Raw genomic sequence first — 18,651 nt, forward strand, 5'->3', positions numbered from 1 at the left:
ATGTCACTCATGTTGCTTTCACTGTTAAAGATGCTTCACTTTTGCTACTCACCCGCTTTTCTCACGCTCCCATTCAGACGCCCTTCCACTGGTCAATTTCATAAAGCTGCAATTTCAAAAGAAGCATCAGGCCAATTTGCCAGCGCTTTTCTGCCGCATACTGGGATCTGTGGCAGCATAATGATGAACACGAGAGCGTATCAATCCCTCATTTTAGTATTCTAGCCTGGCAAGTAAAAGTAGACGCATCCTTTGCTCTTTAATTGAAAGCTACATTTAGTTAATCGAACAGAGTGCTCTTTACTTCAGTGAATATTTTACACATTTACTAGTCAAGACTGTTATAGTTGTAAGAACTAGTTGAATTGCAAATAAAATCATGGACCAGGGAGCAATGTTCACTGTGGACAATGATGTGTGATAGGCCAGCTCTCTTTCTGGTGGTAGCTGGTGGTATGTAGGGAAATCAACAAGCTCATAATCAAATTCAGCCAAATGACAAAAAATTGATTGGTCTCTAAGGGCCACCTTTATTTAACTCTGAGAGGAACACATATAATTTGATATGTGTTTGATAAAGAGCAATGGGGTAGCCTTTGCTTTCACCTGCACCACTGTTTAGTCAAAAAATAAGTTTAACACTGACTTCCAAATAAGTCAGGGTAAGACCCAGCTGAAGATAAAAACAAAAACTCTTTGATGTTATCTTTATATTGTTGTGCAATGGATTGACCTGGGCTGCTCCATCACTCCCTTCCTCAGTTGGACATGGAGAGAAAATATGAATTAAGGGCAGGGAGAGGTCACTCACTGAATGTCATAGGCAAAACAGAATTTTCATAGCAAAAGTATTTTAATTTATTACCAATCATAACGAAACAGGATAATGAGAAATAAAGCTAATCCTAAAGACAACCCAGCTCTCCCTCCTTCTTGGGCTTAAACTTATTCCTGATTTTCAACCCCTCTCCCTCACTGGTGTAGTGAGGTAGAGTATGGGGTTATGGTCAGTTCTCATTGCTTCTGCCACTGCTTCCTCCTCAGGGCAATGAGTCCTTCCTCTCCTTCAGCCTGGGGGTTTCCCTCCCACAGAGAACAGTCCTCCACAAACTTTTCCAATGCGAGTCCTTCCCACCGGCTGCAGTTCTTCAGGAACAGCCTGTTGTGGGTTTGCTGCAGTGCCACAAGTCCTGCCAGGATCCTGCTCCAGCATGGGCTCCCCTTGCCACAGGTCCCTGCCAGGACCCTGCTCCAGCACGCACTTCACATGCTCCTTTGGGCATCCCCCTGCTCTGGTGTGGGCTCCTCAATGGGCTGCAGGTGGATCTGTGTATTCCTGTGTCCTCCCTCCATTGCCTGCAGGTGGATCTGTGCATCCCTGTGCCCTCCATGGGCTGCAGGGTCACAGCTGCCTCACCAGGGGCTGCAGGGGAATCTCAGCTCCAGCTCCTCCTTCTGCCCTGACCTGGGTGTCTGCAGCGCTGTTCCACTCACATCTTCTCACCCTGCTCTTCCCTGGCTGCAATTACTTTTGCACAACACCTTTTTTCCTTCTTAAATTCTGTTATCAGAGGCATTACTCCCATCACTGGTTGGCTTGGCCTTGGTCCATCCTGGAGCCAGCTGGGATTAGCTCTGCCTCTGCTGCAGGAAGCTTGCAGGAGCTTCTCAAAGAAGCCACTTCTGTACCCCCCCGGCCACTAAAACCTGGCCACACAAACCAAATACAAGTAGTCTCCAGTAAAAAGTAAACATCATCAGCTAGATGTTAGAATTATTTCCCATTCTCAGTAGGCAACAATGCACTGATAACATTGGAGCTAAGTGTTGATAACAGTCAAACTAGAGGCAGCAGTAAAAATTTCTGGATAGTAAAAGGCAAATAGGAGTGACCTGGTACAGCATTAGCAGGTAAGAAATAAAATGCAATTTGTACATGTGCTGTAAATGCAATTGCTAAAAAAGAAAAGTGTCTGAAATAGATTGGGTAACAACGCTAACTGTAACAACACAGCAGACATATGTAAATATTGTGGTTTTGTGCTCTTATTTTTTATTTGAATGAAAGCAAATGTTTCCTCTTTCCTCTTCTGTGATTGTCCAGAAAGAGAAACCAGTAGCTTCCAAAGGAAACAAAGAAATAAGAAGTCTTCAAATACACAACAAATTTTTGAACTTCTCTTCAGAATTCATCCACTCCCTATTGCTGGAATTGGAAGTGTCCAACTAACTGTGAAGGAAGGCAAATCACAGCTGGGGTTTTCCATTCTTCCTGCAGCATCTTTAACTCCAAGTGAATCAACTCCTGAATTGTAGAAAACAAATGTGGAGAATGTGCCCTTTTTAGCAGACATTTTCTGCTAGCACAATATAAGACTATTTTAACAGAAGTCTCACTGGGCCTGAGCTCTCCTGTTGCTGCAGTTAAGAATATTGTTTGCCTAGAACTGCAGAAATGCATTTCTTGTTTTCCCTATGAGAAGTGCACCTTTCAAATCAAACTTTAAAAAAGAAATGGGAACAGCTAAACATTAAATGAAAAGGCAGAAAAGGGCCTCAGACAAAGGAACAAACCCATCCTTTTTTATTGCTCCACGACACTGAACAAATGGAAAAGATCAGTTTGAAGACATGAAGTTAAAAATGGATGTGGGTAACACTCTAATTGAGCTCAGAGGACACTGGTTTTATACTTCATTCTGCAACATTCAAAGGAAACAAGAAGTTAAACTCTAAATTCGACCCCACTAACATGAAGATTATCCATCTGCTTCAAGACAGACATGCCTCCAACAACTTACAGAGTTTGACTTTGTGGCCACTCAAAACACTGGACCAGTTTACAAAGCCAGTGCCAGGTAAATAACAAAACATGTAGAATAAGAACTGAGTCAATTAGCATGACAAAATGACAAGTTTATTGCAAAGTAAGGTGAGTTCTTAAATTAAAGGCAATTAACTCAAGAAGTTGAAGGAGATCCTTAATGATCCCTTAGCCAAACTACAGTTTAAGTATATTGGGAGTAAAACAGGGAGTCAATTAAAAGAATTGATTACAACAGTCAGCTCAAGAACTGTTAAGCAGGTTATCCCTGCTCATTATCACAATATAATCCAGTTTTGAACATTCTGTTTGGCAAATTAATTACCACAGTTAAAAAAGACAGGAAGTCAGTCCACATCTTCAACTACAGAAATTCCTTCCTTTTTTTCTAGCTTGGATACCTGCATGTAAAAAAGAAAATTCAGTAGCAAAAATAAGTTGCTTCTTCCATCAACATCTCCCACTGGTTGTAAAAGAGACACACAAAGATCAGGTTTTTATGAAGCGAATAAATCTTTTGGTTTGGCCAAATGCAGCTAATCTTGTGGTGTAACACTGGAAAAAGCAGAGGATGGCCTGCAGATATCTCGTCCTTGCAGGCAGATTTGCCAGCTTTCTTCTGGCAAATCTGAAGGAGCTGCATCACAGTTCCTTCAAATTGTGGCAGCTATTAAAATCCCAGTGAATATTTTGGCACCTGGAAGTGCATCATTTTTGCTCTGACCACAAATCCTTTAGTTCAGACACAGCTCCAAGGCAGAAGTTACAGAGTTCCTAGGGTTGTTCTAAACCCCCTTAGCCAGGTAGAGCAGAATGACACGAAGATTCTAAGAGCAAATCTCGTAATTCTCAGCAAATGATCTTACATTATGATCTTAAATTCCTTTTACCCCTGTTCCTTCTACAGCAAATGCAAAGGGCATTTTGCACTAAAAATGAGTGGATAACTAAACTGGCTTGACTACATCCAAAGCAGAAAAGTACTTTCTACAAATCCAACAGATTTCTCTATCATTAGCACTCCAACTTATTTCCATTCACAAATGAGCTTGAGCTGTAACATGACTCTCCTATAGGAAAACTTGGCATTACCTAACTAAAGGTGGGGTTCATGTCAAGTTTATGCCATATTTTCACCGTCCTGTTACTATGCTAGAAAAATTTTAAGTGCAGATTGAGTCCCAGGAGCAGAATCATCAGTGGCACACTGTCCTAGAGAGTGATTCTCTTCAGAATTACAATTGTGCTGAACGCCTTCAGTAAGAAGAAACTCTTCCTATATTCCTTTTCTTGAATAGGGCAGATTTGACTCAAACCACTGCAAGTTATCATTTTCCAATCTTGCAAAGAGCTGCAGGAGCTATCAGTTCAGGTTACTCTAATCTACACAATAAAATCTTCCCTAAACTTGACTCCTGGTTCCCAGGAATAAGTTGCAATGACCACTACCCTTACAGAGCACAACTGCTATTACATACAAATCTAGTTAGAGAATGTAAGAATATCTGCACCATTAAAAGATCTTAATCACATTTACTGTAAGCATAAAATAATTACATTTTGGTCCAGACCCTACAAAAACATTTTCCCAGACTCCCACTGAGACCAAAATAACTTTTGTCCTGGACTTCAGTGGGAAAAAGTCCAATGTGATGTAAAAATCCCTCACTATACTATTTTACAATTAAGTACTGCACATGGTAGCATTTATCCCAGGTTTCAAGGTATTAAAATACTATTACAACATGTCTGGCATTTCACAGATGAAGGAATTAGTATTTTATTACATGTATAAACATATTCTTAAAAGCAACTGGGGCATAAAATCTCTGCCAGAAAAACTTCAAGGTGCTAAAATTCTTCACCCCAGCATTTGTGCCACAAAAGAGACATTAAAAATAAGTTTGAAGGGGTGGCTAAAAACTATAAAAAGTAAAGCATGGTTTCAATAATTGCCTGGGCCCCTCCACATCTCAGTGCTCAAACTGGGCATGGTACCATTAATGCTGCTGTGTTTGAGCAAACATGAATTTGTGAGTCAGCTAACTTGAGATTCAAAAAAGCAGCAGAAGCAGCTGGGAGAAGCACTCACAGTGAATTGCTGCCTCTTACACTTGCTCTCCTCACACTGACGTGGATCAAGACTTAATTCTGCAATTAAGCAGATCCCTTCAGACAGGTCCTGAACTGAAACCAAAACACAAAAGCTTGTTTCTCCCATTAGCACAGAACTTCATGAGTCTGGGTACACCTATTACTTTCAGTCCTCAGTACACATATTCTTTTATTTTTTCTTGTTCTTGCTTTCATAGCAGTATGACAAAAAAGAACCTAAACAGCCTACACTGAAATCAGGGGATTTCACCTCACAGTTATGTGAAAAGAACAATCACAGTTATTTCTGTAATAACTGCTACCCTATGTGTTAGTTGTCTTTTCCTGAGATTCACTGGAACTGGGCTTGACCCAATTTGAATAATTTAAATGCAAAATCATTCCAGAAGCAGAAGGCATTTACCTGCTTGTCAGAAGGCATTTACCTGTTTGTCTATACACCTGAACTGCCAGGACCACGAGCTGTTGTAGAGGAAAGGCCTCAGGTCGAAGCGGTTGTCCTCTGGACTGTAGTTTTCAGCGTGGTAGGAAGGAGTGAGGGTGGTCATTTTGTGCCTGTTGACTGAATACATCCTGAAGAAATGCTTAACCTTGGATGCCACCTGGTGTACAAAGAATGTAGCTTTTAACCAGATGAAGTTTCTTAGTATTTTAATTTAAAAACTGAGAGGAGCACAGCGTTTTGGAGACTGTTTTCTACTTTTACATGGTCTAAATATTCTTTCAAAACAAGAGACATTTTTTGTCTCAGAACACATAACCAAAGGCTTCAAGAGTAGTTGGTCATCTGTATTTTAGAGAACAATTTTCCCCAAGGTATAATTCTGAAGTAATTGTTTTCAAATTACTCAATTAACAAATGTTTTAGCAATTTGCAGCATGAGACAACAAGCTCCATTTAAGAGATTCAGGCCAGCTTTTCCAGCATACTCTGCTGCACCTGCAGAATAATCTCTAAACACAAAATAATGAAACTATTACTTTCAGTTAAAAAGATCCTGACCTTTCTCCAAACATGCTCTATTTTGGCAAAAGCATTAAACTACTTGATTTTTTTTTTCTCTTTGGTTTTGTTATTACCTCTCTTGGAGTAAAAATTTCCTTCCATATATCAATCAGCTTACAGAACATACTGTATGGTCCAGCCTTTCCAATTTTCCTTAATTTCCCATAGATTGAGAGCTCTGCATATGTCATCCCCATATCTGCCTGAAAACGCACACAGAAAGTCAAAGAAAATCTTAACTATGCAAATTTTAATGAATACTTTCATAGAGCAATTAAAATAATCCAGTTAAATCAAAGAAACACCAAAATGATATTGTCAATATCAAAAAGACATAGTAATACTATGAGCAGAAATAAAAAAAACACTGGTATTTCTCTGAATTGGGAGATTGGAGGCTACAGAGGCCATTTTATCAGTCCTCTCCTTTTCAAAGTGATAGCAAAGAAAAGGATGTGGGGAGAAGAGTGCTTTGTCACCAGTCATTTTCATAGCAGTAAGGCCCTGACTTTCTTGTAATAGTAAAAAAAAACCACAAAATAAATTGCATTTTACAACACCCATTCTTTTAAGTGCCAAGAAACCTAAAATAATTAAAAATATTAATTTGCTGTTTTGGAAACTATTGTCAACACAGATAGGGCAGGTGTGGGGAACTAATGCCTTGTTGGCAGCTTTAAGACTGGCTATAACCCACCTGTCAGTAAGCATGGTTACATACAGGAGTAAACAAGAGCTATGGGACAGACCCCAGATTTTGGGGTAAGGCTTAAAGCATTTTAATGGCACTGCTCACTATTACCTTGTTACCATAATATTTTCTGAAAAATCCCTTTGCCAGGATTTTTCTCTTGAGAAGCCTCAGAAAGGAAATGTCAACAATAATTATTTGATTGCTCGGAATGTGGTCTTGAAGTTGCTTACCAACAGGTGCATCTTTGATTGGTTCCATGTGAATTGTTTTTAATTAATGACCAATCCCAGCCAGCTGTGTCAGACTCACCAAGTCTGTCATGGGTTTTTATTATCATTCTTTTCCAGCCCTCTGTTTGTATCCTTTCTCTGTATTTAATATAGTTTTAGTATATATTTTTTTGAATATAATATCATAATATAATAAATCAGCCTTCTGAGAACATGGGGCCAAATTCTCATCTCTCACCTCGTCTTGCGGACTCAACAACACCACATTACCTCATCAGTTTGAGCCACTTGTCCATCCACCAGGGGCTCCAACTCTGCAGTGGGTGGAGCTGACATTATACTGAAAGGGAGAGGGAAAAGGAAAAACATGGATTCCATGCAGTCTTATCAGTGTTGGTTTATTAAAACAGCACTTCATCCCAAAAAATGAAGCACCTGGCTCAGACAGTTCCTCCAGTGGAATGAACAAACACAGTCACTGAATCATTGCTCACCTCCTGAGGGCTGTGAGCTGGAAGTTTTCAATGCAGTACTGAATGAAGCTCTTCAAATCAGTCTTGCTGATGCCACCAATGGGGTTGATATCAGCACTGGAGCAGTCGTACTTGGTCAAGTAACCACGGAGACTGAGCAAAACAGGAAATTTTATACAGCAACAGTTAATGTAACTGCAGCATAATATATAACCCTTGACACTACAGAGAATTTATATGTAGCATAAAGAAAGGGAGAAACAAACTGCAGATTAGTAACATATTTACACCTAAAGGGCAACATGTTTAACTGCAGCAGGGCTATCCTAAAGCCATGACATTTCCAGAAGATGATACTTTAAACAATCATAAAGCACTGCAAAACTATCCATGTTGAGGCAATATGTTCAAAACAATTAAAATACTGTGATGACTAATTAAAACAATCTCAGATCTCAAAACACCCACACAACCAGCACACAGTACTCCCACAGCTTTAGAGGTTACCACTCCCACAATCTTACAGGGATTGCTTTAATCTTCAGATACCAGCTCTACTAACAGTACTCCAGATTTTAAGGTCTGCTTTTTCAGCTAAAAGTTCACATCTTCATTCCTAATACAGTAATTGAAAATTCAACAAATTGGGAAATTAGCCTAGTGAATGCACAGGTAAGCTCTACTGAAAACAGCATGTTATGGGAAATGCTATAGCAATACTTTGGCTAAACCTCTGAAAAATACACAATTTCCCATTCAAGCTGATTTACCTATTTTCATTAATTTCATTGTTACCAGTGCATTCTTAGGTTGTTACCTCTTCTGAGCATAATCTACAGAGGTATTTGGTAGAGTTGCAGGAAATGACAGTGACCTGTTACACGTGGGTTTGGATTGCCAATTTTCACCAACCTTTCATCCACATTGGCTGTTCCCAGCACCAGCAGTCCCCCTGGCATCCCACGAGCCCACAGTGTCAGCTGAGCAAACAGGTAGGCAAGGACCATTCTTATTCTAGCCTGCAGAGAAAAATGAAAAGGAAAGCAAAATTTACATAGCAGAGTGATTTCTCCCCAGACACTTTTATTAATCAATTGTCTAAACAAGCTCATGAAGAATAAAATTTGGGCAGGGTAAGCATTTTTTGTCACTATAGGACATGAAAGAACACAAGCACACACTGCTGCTCTCAAGGTGAAGAGAAAAGGAAGATTATTTTCTGACTTTAACATTTATAGTTTTCTAAAAGTGACAGTGGATTGGAGGGCGACAGTGTCACCTCTCCAATGACACTGGACAAACTAACAGTCTATCACATTTCTCTTATAAAAGAATGCAAAACAATGAGTTATTTACAGAAAATGTGTGAGAAAGTTAGTTATAAGAATGTAAATATCAGAAAGATTAGAAAATCTTAAAGAATTAGGGTGACCAAGCATGACTGCAAGAAGGATAGTCTTGTGGAGAAATTGCTGAACACAGTCAGGAAATCCAGGTTCAGTACCTGCTACTGCCACAGACTGAGGAAGTTTCTCCTGGCCAACTGCAAATTGGGGAGTAGTTGCCATTTGCTACCTCTGATAGCACTAACAAGGATCCATGATGGATGAAGCACGCAGATAAACCATATCCTTTTGTAGAGTAAATAAATCTCTCTAGTCTAATAGACAACATTTCTAAAAAGTTTACATTGCTTTTGTCCCCATTCTGAAACTCAGCTTTTTGTAAGGATGGTAGCAATGCCAAACCAACCTAGGATGCAGCTCCAGCAGAACTGTTGGTAATGTTAAGCAAATATCCACACTCCTCTGTGACCTAAACTTCTCCTGTTGCCAAAAAGCTGACAAAGAAGTCAATGTTTGCTTCCAGAGCAAACAGCTGGATTTCTCCAGTAACAGAGAAAGATCAAGTCCTCAAATTAACAAAAACTATCAAACAGGATAACTAACACTCGGAAACTAAAGCAGAGTTGTTGGTTAGTTTAGAAAATAAAAAAAAATCAACCCAAAGCCCACAGAACCAAAAGAGTGTGATGTGATTCAGCCTAGAGGATACACACCTGCACATTCTGGAGTGCCAGGCTCTCTCTGCTGCTCCCTCCATAGACAAAAAACTTGGGAGTTCGACCTGTCACCACACTGAAGATCTTCACAACAACTTTCACAGCTGCATCGATGTTCAGGCTGATGTGGTAGCTGAGAAGAATTCAAGCACAAGTGACTCAGCCAGCACAATCTGACTAGATAAAATAGAAAAAAACCCACCAAAAATCCACCCATCAAATGAAGTTTTAAGGTGCTAAAATCTCAGATCTGGTAGGAAGAAACTTGGGAAAGAATAACACTTCTCAGAGTCTGTTTCCAAAATTGCATGTCCTTTGCCAAATGCTTCTAAGCTGGCATCATTTTAACACTTTAGTAATAACATCTGTAGCATTCCTACTTAACCCACCTCCTATTCCTCTCTTATTTTTTTCCCCTTTTTGGACATTTTAGATGTAAGTCTTTGCAGAATGTGATGGTTTTTTCCCGCCACTTCTGAGCTTGTACCTGCCTATTTGCTCAGCCAGCAGCTTGGCCCTGTTGCAGGTATCCTGGGAGGAGTTCTCACTAGCCATGTAGCACGTGGTGAGGACACGCTTGCAGAACTCCTGAGGATCCTCAGGGACGTAGGTCCCATCATTCACAATCCTGCGTGTATCAGCCAGCACATCTGCATCTGAGGACAGAGCAGAAGAAACAGAACCGGAGTGGAAATTATTGTGCTCCTGCCTTTGCAAAATGTGCAAATATCTTGTACGCCTCTTGTATTCCAATCAAGCTTTACAGTGCCCATGACAAATAAGACTACTACATCTATCTTCCCAGAAAAATTTCATCTATCAAATAAAAGAATTGCTGATTTTTCTTCTGATTTTGAGCACAGAAGTGTTAAATCCTTTAGATCTACTGAAGAATTTTCATAGAAAACACGATCCAGTATGCACAAAGACTTAGCTAAAAGCATGAAGTCTGCTTAAAGCCAGAACTTAAAGAACTTAAACCATTCCTAACCATGCTTTGTAGTGCTGCTTTTAACAGAAGGGGAAAATTCTCAGAATAAACTGGAGACTACATCAGCCAACATTTGAACAATAGTTTAGACAGAAACTAGTCTGAGTTCCACATCCAGGTCTTAAACCCAAACCAGAAACTATTATGCCAATTCAGAGAATCTGAATTTGGACACACACTTTTACTGGAATTTCTGAAGAGATACAAAGGACGCCATTAGAACGACAAAAAAAGGGTCTGCAATTAATAAGCTCTTGCAGCTACAGCACCCAGCTAATATTAACTTATCCATAACCATTAATAAACACAGCTGGCCAGACACATAGATTTACTTACTGCCATTCTTGACTGCCAGGCAAACCTGGTGGCACATGGAATAAACTATGCAAGCTGTAGCAGAGCTGTCAATTCCACCACTCAGAGGTAGGAGAAATCCTGCCTTCAAAACAGAGCAAGGAAGAGGTTCCACATAACAAAATAAGGAAAAAAATATGTATTGTACCACTCAGAAACACACTCCTGTAGAAGAATGACAGGCATTTTCAAGACTTCGTATTGTTCAAGGCTTATGTATTATTGAGGAAAAACAGAACAAACCACCCAGAGGAATTCCTCTAAACTCTCATCAACTGGGTAATCAAATAAGCAGTCAGTGTAAAACCCTTTGCCTAGAAAAAAATTCCAGTTGTCTTTACCCTCTAGTAAGACAGAAATGCTAATAAAAAAGGATAATATTTTTCATATATACTTTACTATTACACTGAACGACAACTTCATGTCACTTTGCTGCACTTAGGAAAGCACAATTCCTAAGGGAAAGGTGCACAGAGCATACTGAAATCACACATGGAATACAATTTTTAAGTCTGACTGAGCTACCAGTGAAAAACTCAAACTTTGCACCTTGGACTAACATCAGTTTGGGTTACCAGCAGCACAGGAAAACAATTTGGATTGTGCCTGTGGCACAAAAGATGTTGTGTATTGCAAGGGAAAAACAAACCCAGTTGTTCTTACCTGTTTGCTGCGCCTTAAATAGTCCCAGAGCCAACATGCAGGTCCAAGGCTGAAATTACAGAACATGATTATTCTAAGAAGGTTAGGGAATAACACCTAAGCAAGTCAACATATTTACTGTGGTCTTCCAATGAGAGATTTCCTTTACTTATGTCTGAATAACATCTTATCTCTTTCTTTGAGTTTTGGTTTTTTTTTTTTAAACCAAAATAATTTTCAAGCAACAGATTCAGCATTTGATTACCTGATCTCCTCCTCAGGACTGTGGTGTCTCCACTGGATTGGCATACAAGTAGGAACAGCTAAATCATCAGGACACGACAGATCAAAGTTCACTTTTACTCTGGGATAAGGATTCACTTTACTTGCCTAAGCAATAGTACAGAAGAATTCAGAAGACACCAATTTTAACATAGTTTAAAAAAAAACAGCTCTCTAAGATACTGTGAAAATCAAGACATGCAAATACTTCTTATATCCAATACCCATTCAAACTTGGCACAGTTTGCAAACACAAAGAGTTCTTACCGCCAAGTTACGAGATGAAATCTCTGCTCTGTAACTTCGAACATCCTCCAGGTCCAGAGTGGCAACCAGCACCTCCTGTGGAAAGGCTTTTAACATTAGATCACTCTACACAAACAGATAAACAATGTTTGGCAAAAGAAGTGTCATCAAGAAATGCCACAGCAACAGTGTGGCAAAGGAAAAGGCAAGAAACGTTACTGGGGAAAGAGATGGAGCTTGCACATAATGTGAGGAAAGCTAGATGACAAATCTACTACTTTCTGAAATCAAAGTGAAACCTTGTGCCCACAAGACTGGGTCATAATTAGAACATTGCAGCCTTTGCCCTTTCTTCCTTTAAATAAGACAATCTCAATTAACAGAGTTTCTCCTCCTCATGGTGATTGCATACAAAAATGTTTTCATGAAGTTCTTCCACTGTGAGTTCTTCCTTCATCACAAAAGCAGGAGAGCTACTGTAGGTAATCAGATATAGTTGAATAGCATAATTAAAATACACCCTTCTTAGTCTAGAGATATGGACCTAGATCTGGAATGTTTGGAAGTGTTGAGCATAAATGTCCCAGCAGCTATGGGGTGAATACATTACCACATCATCCAGAGAGAACTGGGATCCTTGTGCAACTGTTTCTCCATTCATGGAAATCATTGCACAGCCATCATAATACAGACGATCACCATCACAGCCTTTCTGGTTTGCTAAAATATATATTCCACCATTCTGCCAGAGAAACAAACATGCAGGGAAGAGAAGAAAAAAAAAGCTGTTCAGAATGTAGCACCTGACAGGATGTTTAAAATCAAAATGTTGCTTCTCTGCTCCTGCTCTCCTTACAAATTTCCTCTCCCTTTACATTGTGAATGATTTATGGCTGGGATTCTCTCTTGACAGGAGTCTCTTAGTAGCAAGAGTCATTCCCTCAACCCAAACAGAGAGAGCTGCACTTCTAAATTAAAATTCTGAGTTCAAACTGAGGTTGGGAAAAGCAGGAAGGTGATGACAGAAGCTGTGTTTGGATATCAGAGGAGAGAGCAGATACTGTTAAATATAAGCAAAGCACGCTAAACTACAATGACAAAGCAGCTTTTTCACAGAGTAATGTACACTCATTGCTTTATTTTTGTGCCTATCACTGTTAGATAGAATTACAGACCAAATAATAAGTGTCTTCTCATCATTTTTCAAACACACAGAACTTTCCAATAGAAAAACACACACCTTGGCTGTGGCAGAATTCACCAAATCCACCCGGGCATGAGCCTTCCGCAGCACGTGGTGACTCCCAGAAGAGTTGGTGAAAATTTCCACTCCATCAAGTCCCATCTCAATGTGAGGGCTGTCAAAGCAAAAGGCACAAAAATAAATCACTACTGTGCTGTGAAAACCGCAAATGTCATTAAAAATCACTGACAAACAGAAACATTTATGTCACTGTCAGTTTTCTGCATGTCTTAGCTCAATCAAGGATAGGGCTTTCAAAAATATCTGTTTTCTTGCATTGCCCAGCTCCTCTGTTAAAGACCAGCAGTGGCTGCAGAGGTCAGGAGGGCTTTTGCTCACTCTATTCTAAACAAAATGCCTTCTACTCTATAGAAGGCCAGATCTCAAAGAAAGAGAGAATAATCTTGGTCTGAAAGGGTAACATGGATATACACTGCAAAGTCAGTTGTCCCATTTTCCTTGTCTTTTAGTAAATCCAAAAACAGAACTACAAGGAGAAGATTTTTACTGCTTTTTTTCTTTTTCCAATGTCATAAGAAAGAAATACTAAAAAACAAAAATCGCATCTTCAACACACCACATCTGCAGTTACAAGGAAATCAATGTAACTGGAAGATTTGGAAAAGTATCAGGAATGTGAGCACAAGAGTTACCTGTCATTTATTTCCTTAGGTCACTCTTTTCATTCTGCTTGTTTTTGGTATTTCTTCCCTACCTTCTTGTTTCAAGTTGATTTAGTTTAACAACCAACATTTCTTTGCCATCCTGCACCTAGCCTAATGAGGTCTTTCCCATGATGTATGTATTGCTCCTAATTATATTTTATCTTACTGGCACTTTCTGAAAGATAAATTACACAGAAGAATAATAAGCAGATCTCTACAAACATTTGATTCAGGCAGCTCCAGGGTATGTTTTACATTACTTTTTATTTCCTCTTCTCCTTTACCTGTTTGGTGCCCAGAGTTCTTCACATATTTCTGTTCCTAGGCAGGTATCTTTGGTCGCTAGCACTGCATCCCCAAAAGGAACAGTTTCCTGAGGAAAAACAAGAACATTCTTACACACATGCAGTAGAATAAGCTGTTCAATTCAAAAACTTGAACTGCAAATCTTAAGAAAACATAAATTTGAGTGCTTACTTATGTGAAATTAGTGACACAATATCAATCACATTATACCTTCTTTCATTTTATACCAAGTCAGATTAAAAAAAAAATTAAAAAATTCTGAAATGCAAATTTCTGGACTGATTGAAATTTCATGTTTTTATTTCAGTAGTCTACAGATCCAATGCTTTGCTTAAGGACAGGTATTAAACAATCTACAAAACAGAGACTGTCTGTTGCTAGAAATCACACTCATGCTTTAGTGGGAACTAGCATAAATTTTAGATCCTTCTGAGCAAATAAGGTTTAAATGATTTTTAATTTAATTTTTTTAACCTAAAAACACACTCAATTCTAGTCTCAAGCACAGAAAAACTCAGTACCAAAATTGTGCAAAATATGGCAATCGAGGTTCTGTATGTACAAATAACTGAGGCAGATTTAAAATTTACTTGCTTTGCTGCCACACACTAACATAAATAATGTTAAATTATGCTGTCATTTAATGCAACTTAGAACCACCACTGAAATATATGAATCTAAACCACGACTGGCAGCAGAATTTTGGAGACTACAGTTGTTAATTGCTGAATCTGGAAGATGCAAAATTAAAAAAAAAACAAACAACAGCTTACCTGTCCAGTCACTTCCTGAATTATCCTGGGCAGAAAATATTCCTCCACATGTCTAAATCAAGTTAAGAGATTGTGAATACATTATTACATAAATCACAGCATAAAAACTGGTTCTCATTTCACCTTCTAACATTGGTTAAAGAAACTCTATTGCAGTTGCACAGGGCTGTGTGTGTTTAAAAAATGAAAAAAAAACGAACTTCATATTTTCTGTGGAATTAATCAGAAATGCTAACATTTTAAGATAGCAACATCTGTGCTTCAGAAAGGCAATGTAAGGAATGCCCCATCCTGGCTAGAAAGCAGAGTTAACAAAGAACACACCATGCAAGGCAAATGCCAGGTGCAAGTTTCTCTTTTTGCAGGGTTACTACACAAGCAGTGCAGAACCAGCTGGGGCTCAGAGGAGGATCAGAAGTGCTTTGCTGAGACCCTGGAGCTGGAAACATTCCCTGACTACAAGAGGAGTGCACAGCATCAGAGATGAGTGCCAGGTGTGTTCTGCAGCATCATACAGTAGGCAGCTTTCATTCAGTGCAGAAGTTCTGACAGAGCTCATCCATTTCAGTGTTTGCCAGCTCAGGACTGGGATGCAGCACTCAGGAGACAAACAGAGCCCCTCCAGTCCTGAGCTGGCAATTCTTAGAAAGCACACACCAGGAAAATGACACTCTACACTGGCTGTAGGATCAAGGATCAAGCAGCCCCACTTTTTTTCCTCCAGCTCAGCAACTCAGAGTTTGACTGCTCAATAAGCTTCCTAACCAAGCTGCAACCATGTGCCTTGGCTGACTCTGTCCTGCTGCTCTCCCTGTAGCAGCCAGTGAGTATTTGCTGTAGATATTTCAACCCTGCTGCTGTGGCTGCAAACAGCAAGCTGTGTTTTTTAACACAATTCCTAGAGTTGCCAGAATACCTTGCTTTGCTCCATGGGGAGAACCATCTAAGTTCCCTGTAGTTTCCTGAATTTGCCAGTGATATTTTTGGTCTGATCAGAAGAATCTTCCTTAAATAAAACAAAACAGAAAAACTGGGTTAACACAGGATGTACAGCCAAACAAGCCTATATATGAACACTGATTAAGAACAACTTCTTTTCTTCTTTTATAATGTAACATTTTTAAAGTTTCTTGCAGACTCAAGGGGTTTTTCTGAACTTTTCCAGAAAGCAGTGGGAATTCAGTTTCCACAAATCAGAAAAGAAAAAATAGATCATGAGAAACCTTAGCTGTCTCTCAGAATTTAGCAAATATGAAGATAAATCCATCCCTCTAAGTAGCACTGAAGAATCTTGCTTGAAGGCCAAACTGGTGTGTGAAAAGATAATGCGTTACCTCACAAAACATATCAAGAACTACTCACTTATTTAAAAAGATCACTCGACAATTATAGCGAACATTTCTGTGCATAACAGGCCTGTGAAAATAAGAACCAAAATCAGCAATGACTACACTCATTAAATGAAATTATAAAAAGCTACAGAATCTACTTTACTGCAAAAATATTCAGAAGACCACACTGGAGGGAATCAAGCAAAACAATATGTGATGTTTTAGCTTCTAATTTTTTAGTTAAAGTAGTAGCTAGAAAAAATCTGAGTTACTGACTGTGGTGTCAATCTCAGATATATCAACTACTACCTGAGCCTTAGGAACATGAGCAGCACACCAGAAGATTCCCCATGGCTGGGCCAGGTTATTTAATCAAATGTGACCTCCTGTGACACTGCCAACCCAGTTCAAAACCAAACCAGCTTTACACAATTATATCAATACTAACACATTAATTTTACAGATATAATTTATCACCCTTCTTTGTGTGTCAGCACAAGGCTTACAATGGCTTCAGTGAGTTTCACATATACTTATGTTGTCTGTCAGTGAAAACAGCCCCCACATTCCCACAAGACAGTCAATTTATAAAACCCTTTGAGTCACACCTCACACAAAGTCTGACCTGTGACAATAAGTACGAGACATTCAGATTTCCAATATATTACTGTAATTATCCAATATATAACTGTAATATATAACTGCAATTATCCTATTTCTCTCTTGAAGGGATTAGCCACCGGCAATCTTTGGAAGGATTATCTTTTAGAAAGTGTCTGCATGTTGCAATCCTGGTCATGGTAGTTAAAAAGGGAAAAGCAGTGCAGTTCCTAAGATACGTTTGAGAGTTCGGTGCAGAGCCCTCGCTATCCAGAGCATGGCACAAGCAGTATTCCCTAAGGACTTATGCCTTTATCACAGGTTTACAACAACAAAATAAACTTACATTCCCACATCACAGATAATATCTTGAGTAGCTGGAGACTCCAAGAGCTTTTCCAGAACTTGAAACGAATGCAAGAGTGTGTCAGACTCATAAAAGTGATCTGAGCAGCCATACCCACTGTGTATAGAAACAAGGAGAAACCAAAAATTCAGCAAGATGAGCACCAGAGCCAAAGAACCAACACTACTTCAGACAGGGAGAATTTCACCCACATACGTAATTTATATAGAAAATGAACAAGCAGTGCTGTCAACACCATCCCTATTTACAGCATTTAAAATTCTGCAGCGTTCTATATCACCCCATGATATTCCTTCCAGGACAGCAGGCAGAAATCAAAGCACTACAGCTCCCCTGCAGGAAAACTCACTGAAATAGGTTAAAAATTGTCGCTTCCAGTCAGGTTTCCAAGACAAGAGACCCAGTCCTGTGCTCACCACTACAGTGATTTTCTTTGCCCCTTTGACGGCCGCACGCTTCAAGCACGGCTCTGGGCACTGCAGCGCCTCGGGGCCAATGCTCTTCCCGACTGTTCTTGCACAGTTCACTGGAATCGCACCAAAGCAGAGCCAGCAAAGCGCCCTTACCAGATTTCGAGCTCTGGCCCAAGCCGGTACCGGGCTCCTTTGCTCTTGGCAATGTCGATACCTGGAAAAGTGTTGGGAGAGCAGTGCGTGAAACAGACAGGGGCTGCGCTGCGCCGCCCGCGGTGGGAGGGAGGGAGGGAATGAGAGAGGGAAGAGGCTCCTAATGGCCGGGGGCAGCCAGCCAGCCATCTCGACACTCACTTCTGAAAATCCTCTCCAAGTTGCCCTCAAAGTCTAGAGCCCACTGGTTCAGGGCGCAGGTGGCCACGGTCACCGCCCGGCCCATGACGGCCCCGCCGCCTTCCGCGCTGCTTCCGGGGCGGTGCCGGGCTGGGGCTGCCGGTCCCTGCTCCGGTCCCTCCTCCCGGCCCTGCTCCGGTCCCTCCTCCCGGCCACTCCTCCCGGTCCGTCCTCTCGGTTCCTCCTCCGGCCACTCCTCCCGGTCCCTCCTCCCGGTCCGTCCTCTCGGTTCCTCCTCCGGCCACTCCTCCCGGCCACTCCTCCCGGTCCCTTCTCACGGTTCCTTCTCCCGATTCCTGCTCCGGCACCCGCAGCAGCCCCTGCACCGTCAGTGCTCCAAGCACGGGCTCCATGCAGAGCCGCTGCCCACCCGCGCTGTGGCGCCTCCGACGCCGTGTGATGCTGCACGCCGTTCCGCACTTTCGCAGTTTTATCTCCCCAGAGCCCTGGATAACGGGAATGCAGCCGTAGCCCGTTTCTTTACCCTGCAGCTTCTTTTAAGAAGTGTCCCTCAAACCGAGTTCAGAGTTCGGGTGCTGAAGGTAACTGGAATAGGGTGTTGTTCTCATTTTAGCATCATCCCAGCAGCTCTCAGGGTGCCTTCAAAAGCCAATCTCCTCTCTTATGTCCCTCATGACATA

At 40.6% G+C, this 18,651-nt stretch overlaps 1 protein-coding gene across 1 annotated transcript; it reads right to left on the reverse strand.

Moving 5' to 3' along the window:
• Positions 1-2,561: 2,561 nt before the first annotated feature.
• On the reverse strand, positions 2,562-18,156 carry NADSYN1 (NAD synthetase 1). The gene is made up of 21 exons (XM_074543758.1): positions 17,972-18,156; positions 17,771-17,831; positions 17,184-17,300; positions 16,269-16,322; positions 15,823-15,912; positions 14,907-14,958; positions 14,112-14,200; positions 13,160-13,277; positions 12,530-12,661; positions 11,941-12,015; positions 11,657-11,781; positions 11,413-11,461; positions 10,732-10,834; positions 9,892-10,060; positions 9,402-9,537; positions 8,255-8,361; positions 7,364-7,495; positions 7,140-7,209; positions 6,020-6,148; positions 5,365-5,541; positions 2,562-3,225 (listed from the first exon to the last, which is right to left on the reverse strand). Exons 1-21 carry the CDS (start codon positions 18,054-18,056, stop codon positions 3,172-3,174), a joined length of 2,124 nt encoding a protein of 707 aa, XP_074399859.1. The 5' UTR covers positions 18,057-18,156; the 3' UTR covers positions 2,562-3,171.
• Positions 18,157-18,651: the final 495 nt, after the last annotated feature.

This window comes from Zonotrichia albicollis, chromosome 6 (genome assembly GCF_047830755.1).
Source record: "Zonotrichia albicollis isolate bZonAlb1 chromosome 6, bZonAlb1.hap1, whole genome shotgun sequence".
In the NCBI taxonomy this organism is placed as follows: domain Eukaryota; kingdom Metazoa; phylum Chordata; class Aves; order Passeriformes; family Passerellidae; genus Zonotrichia; species Zonotrichia albicollis.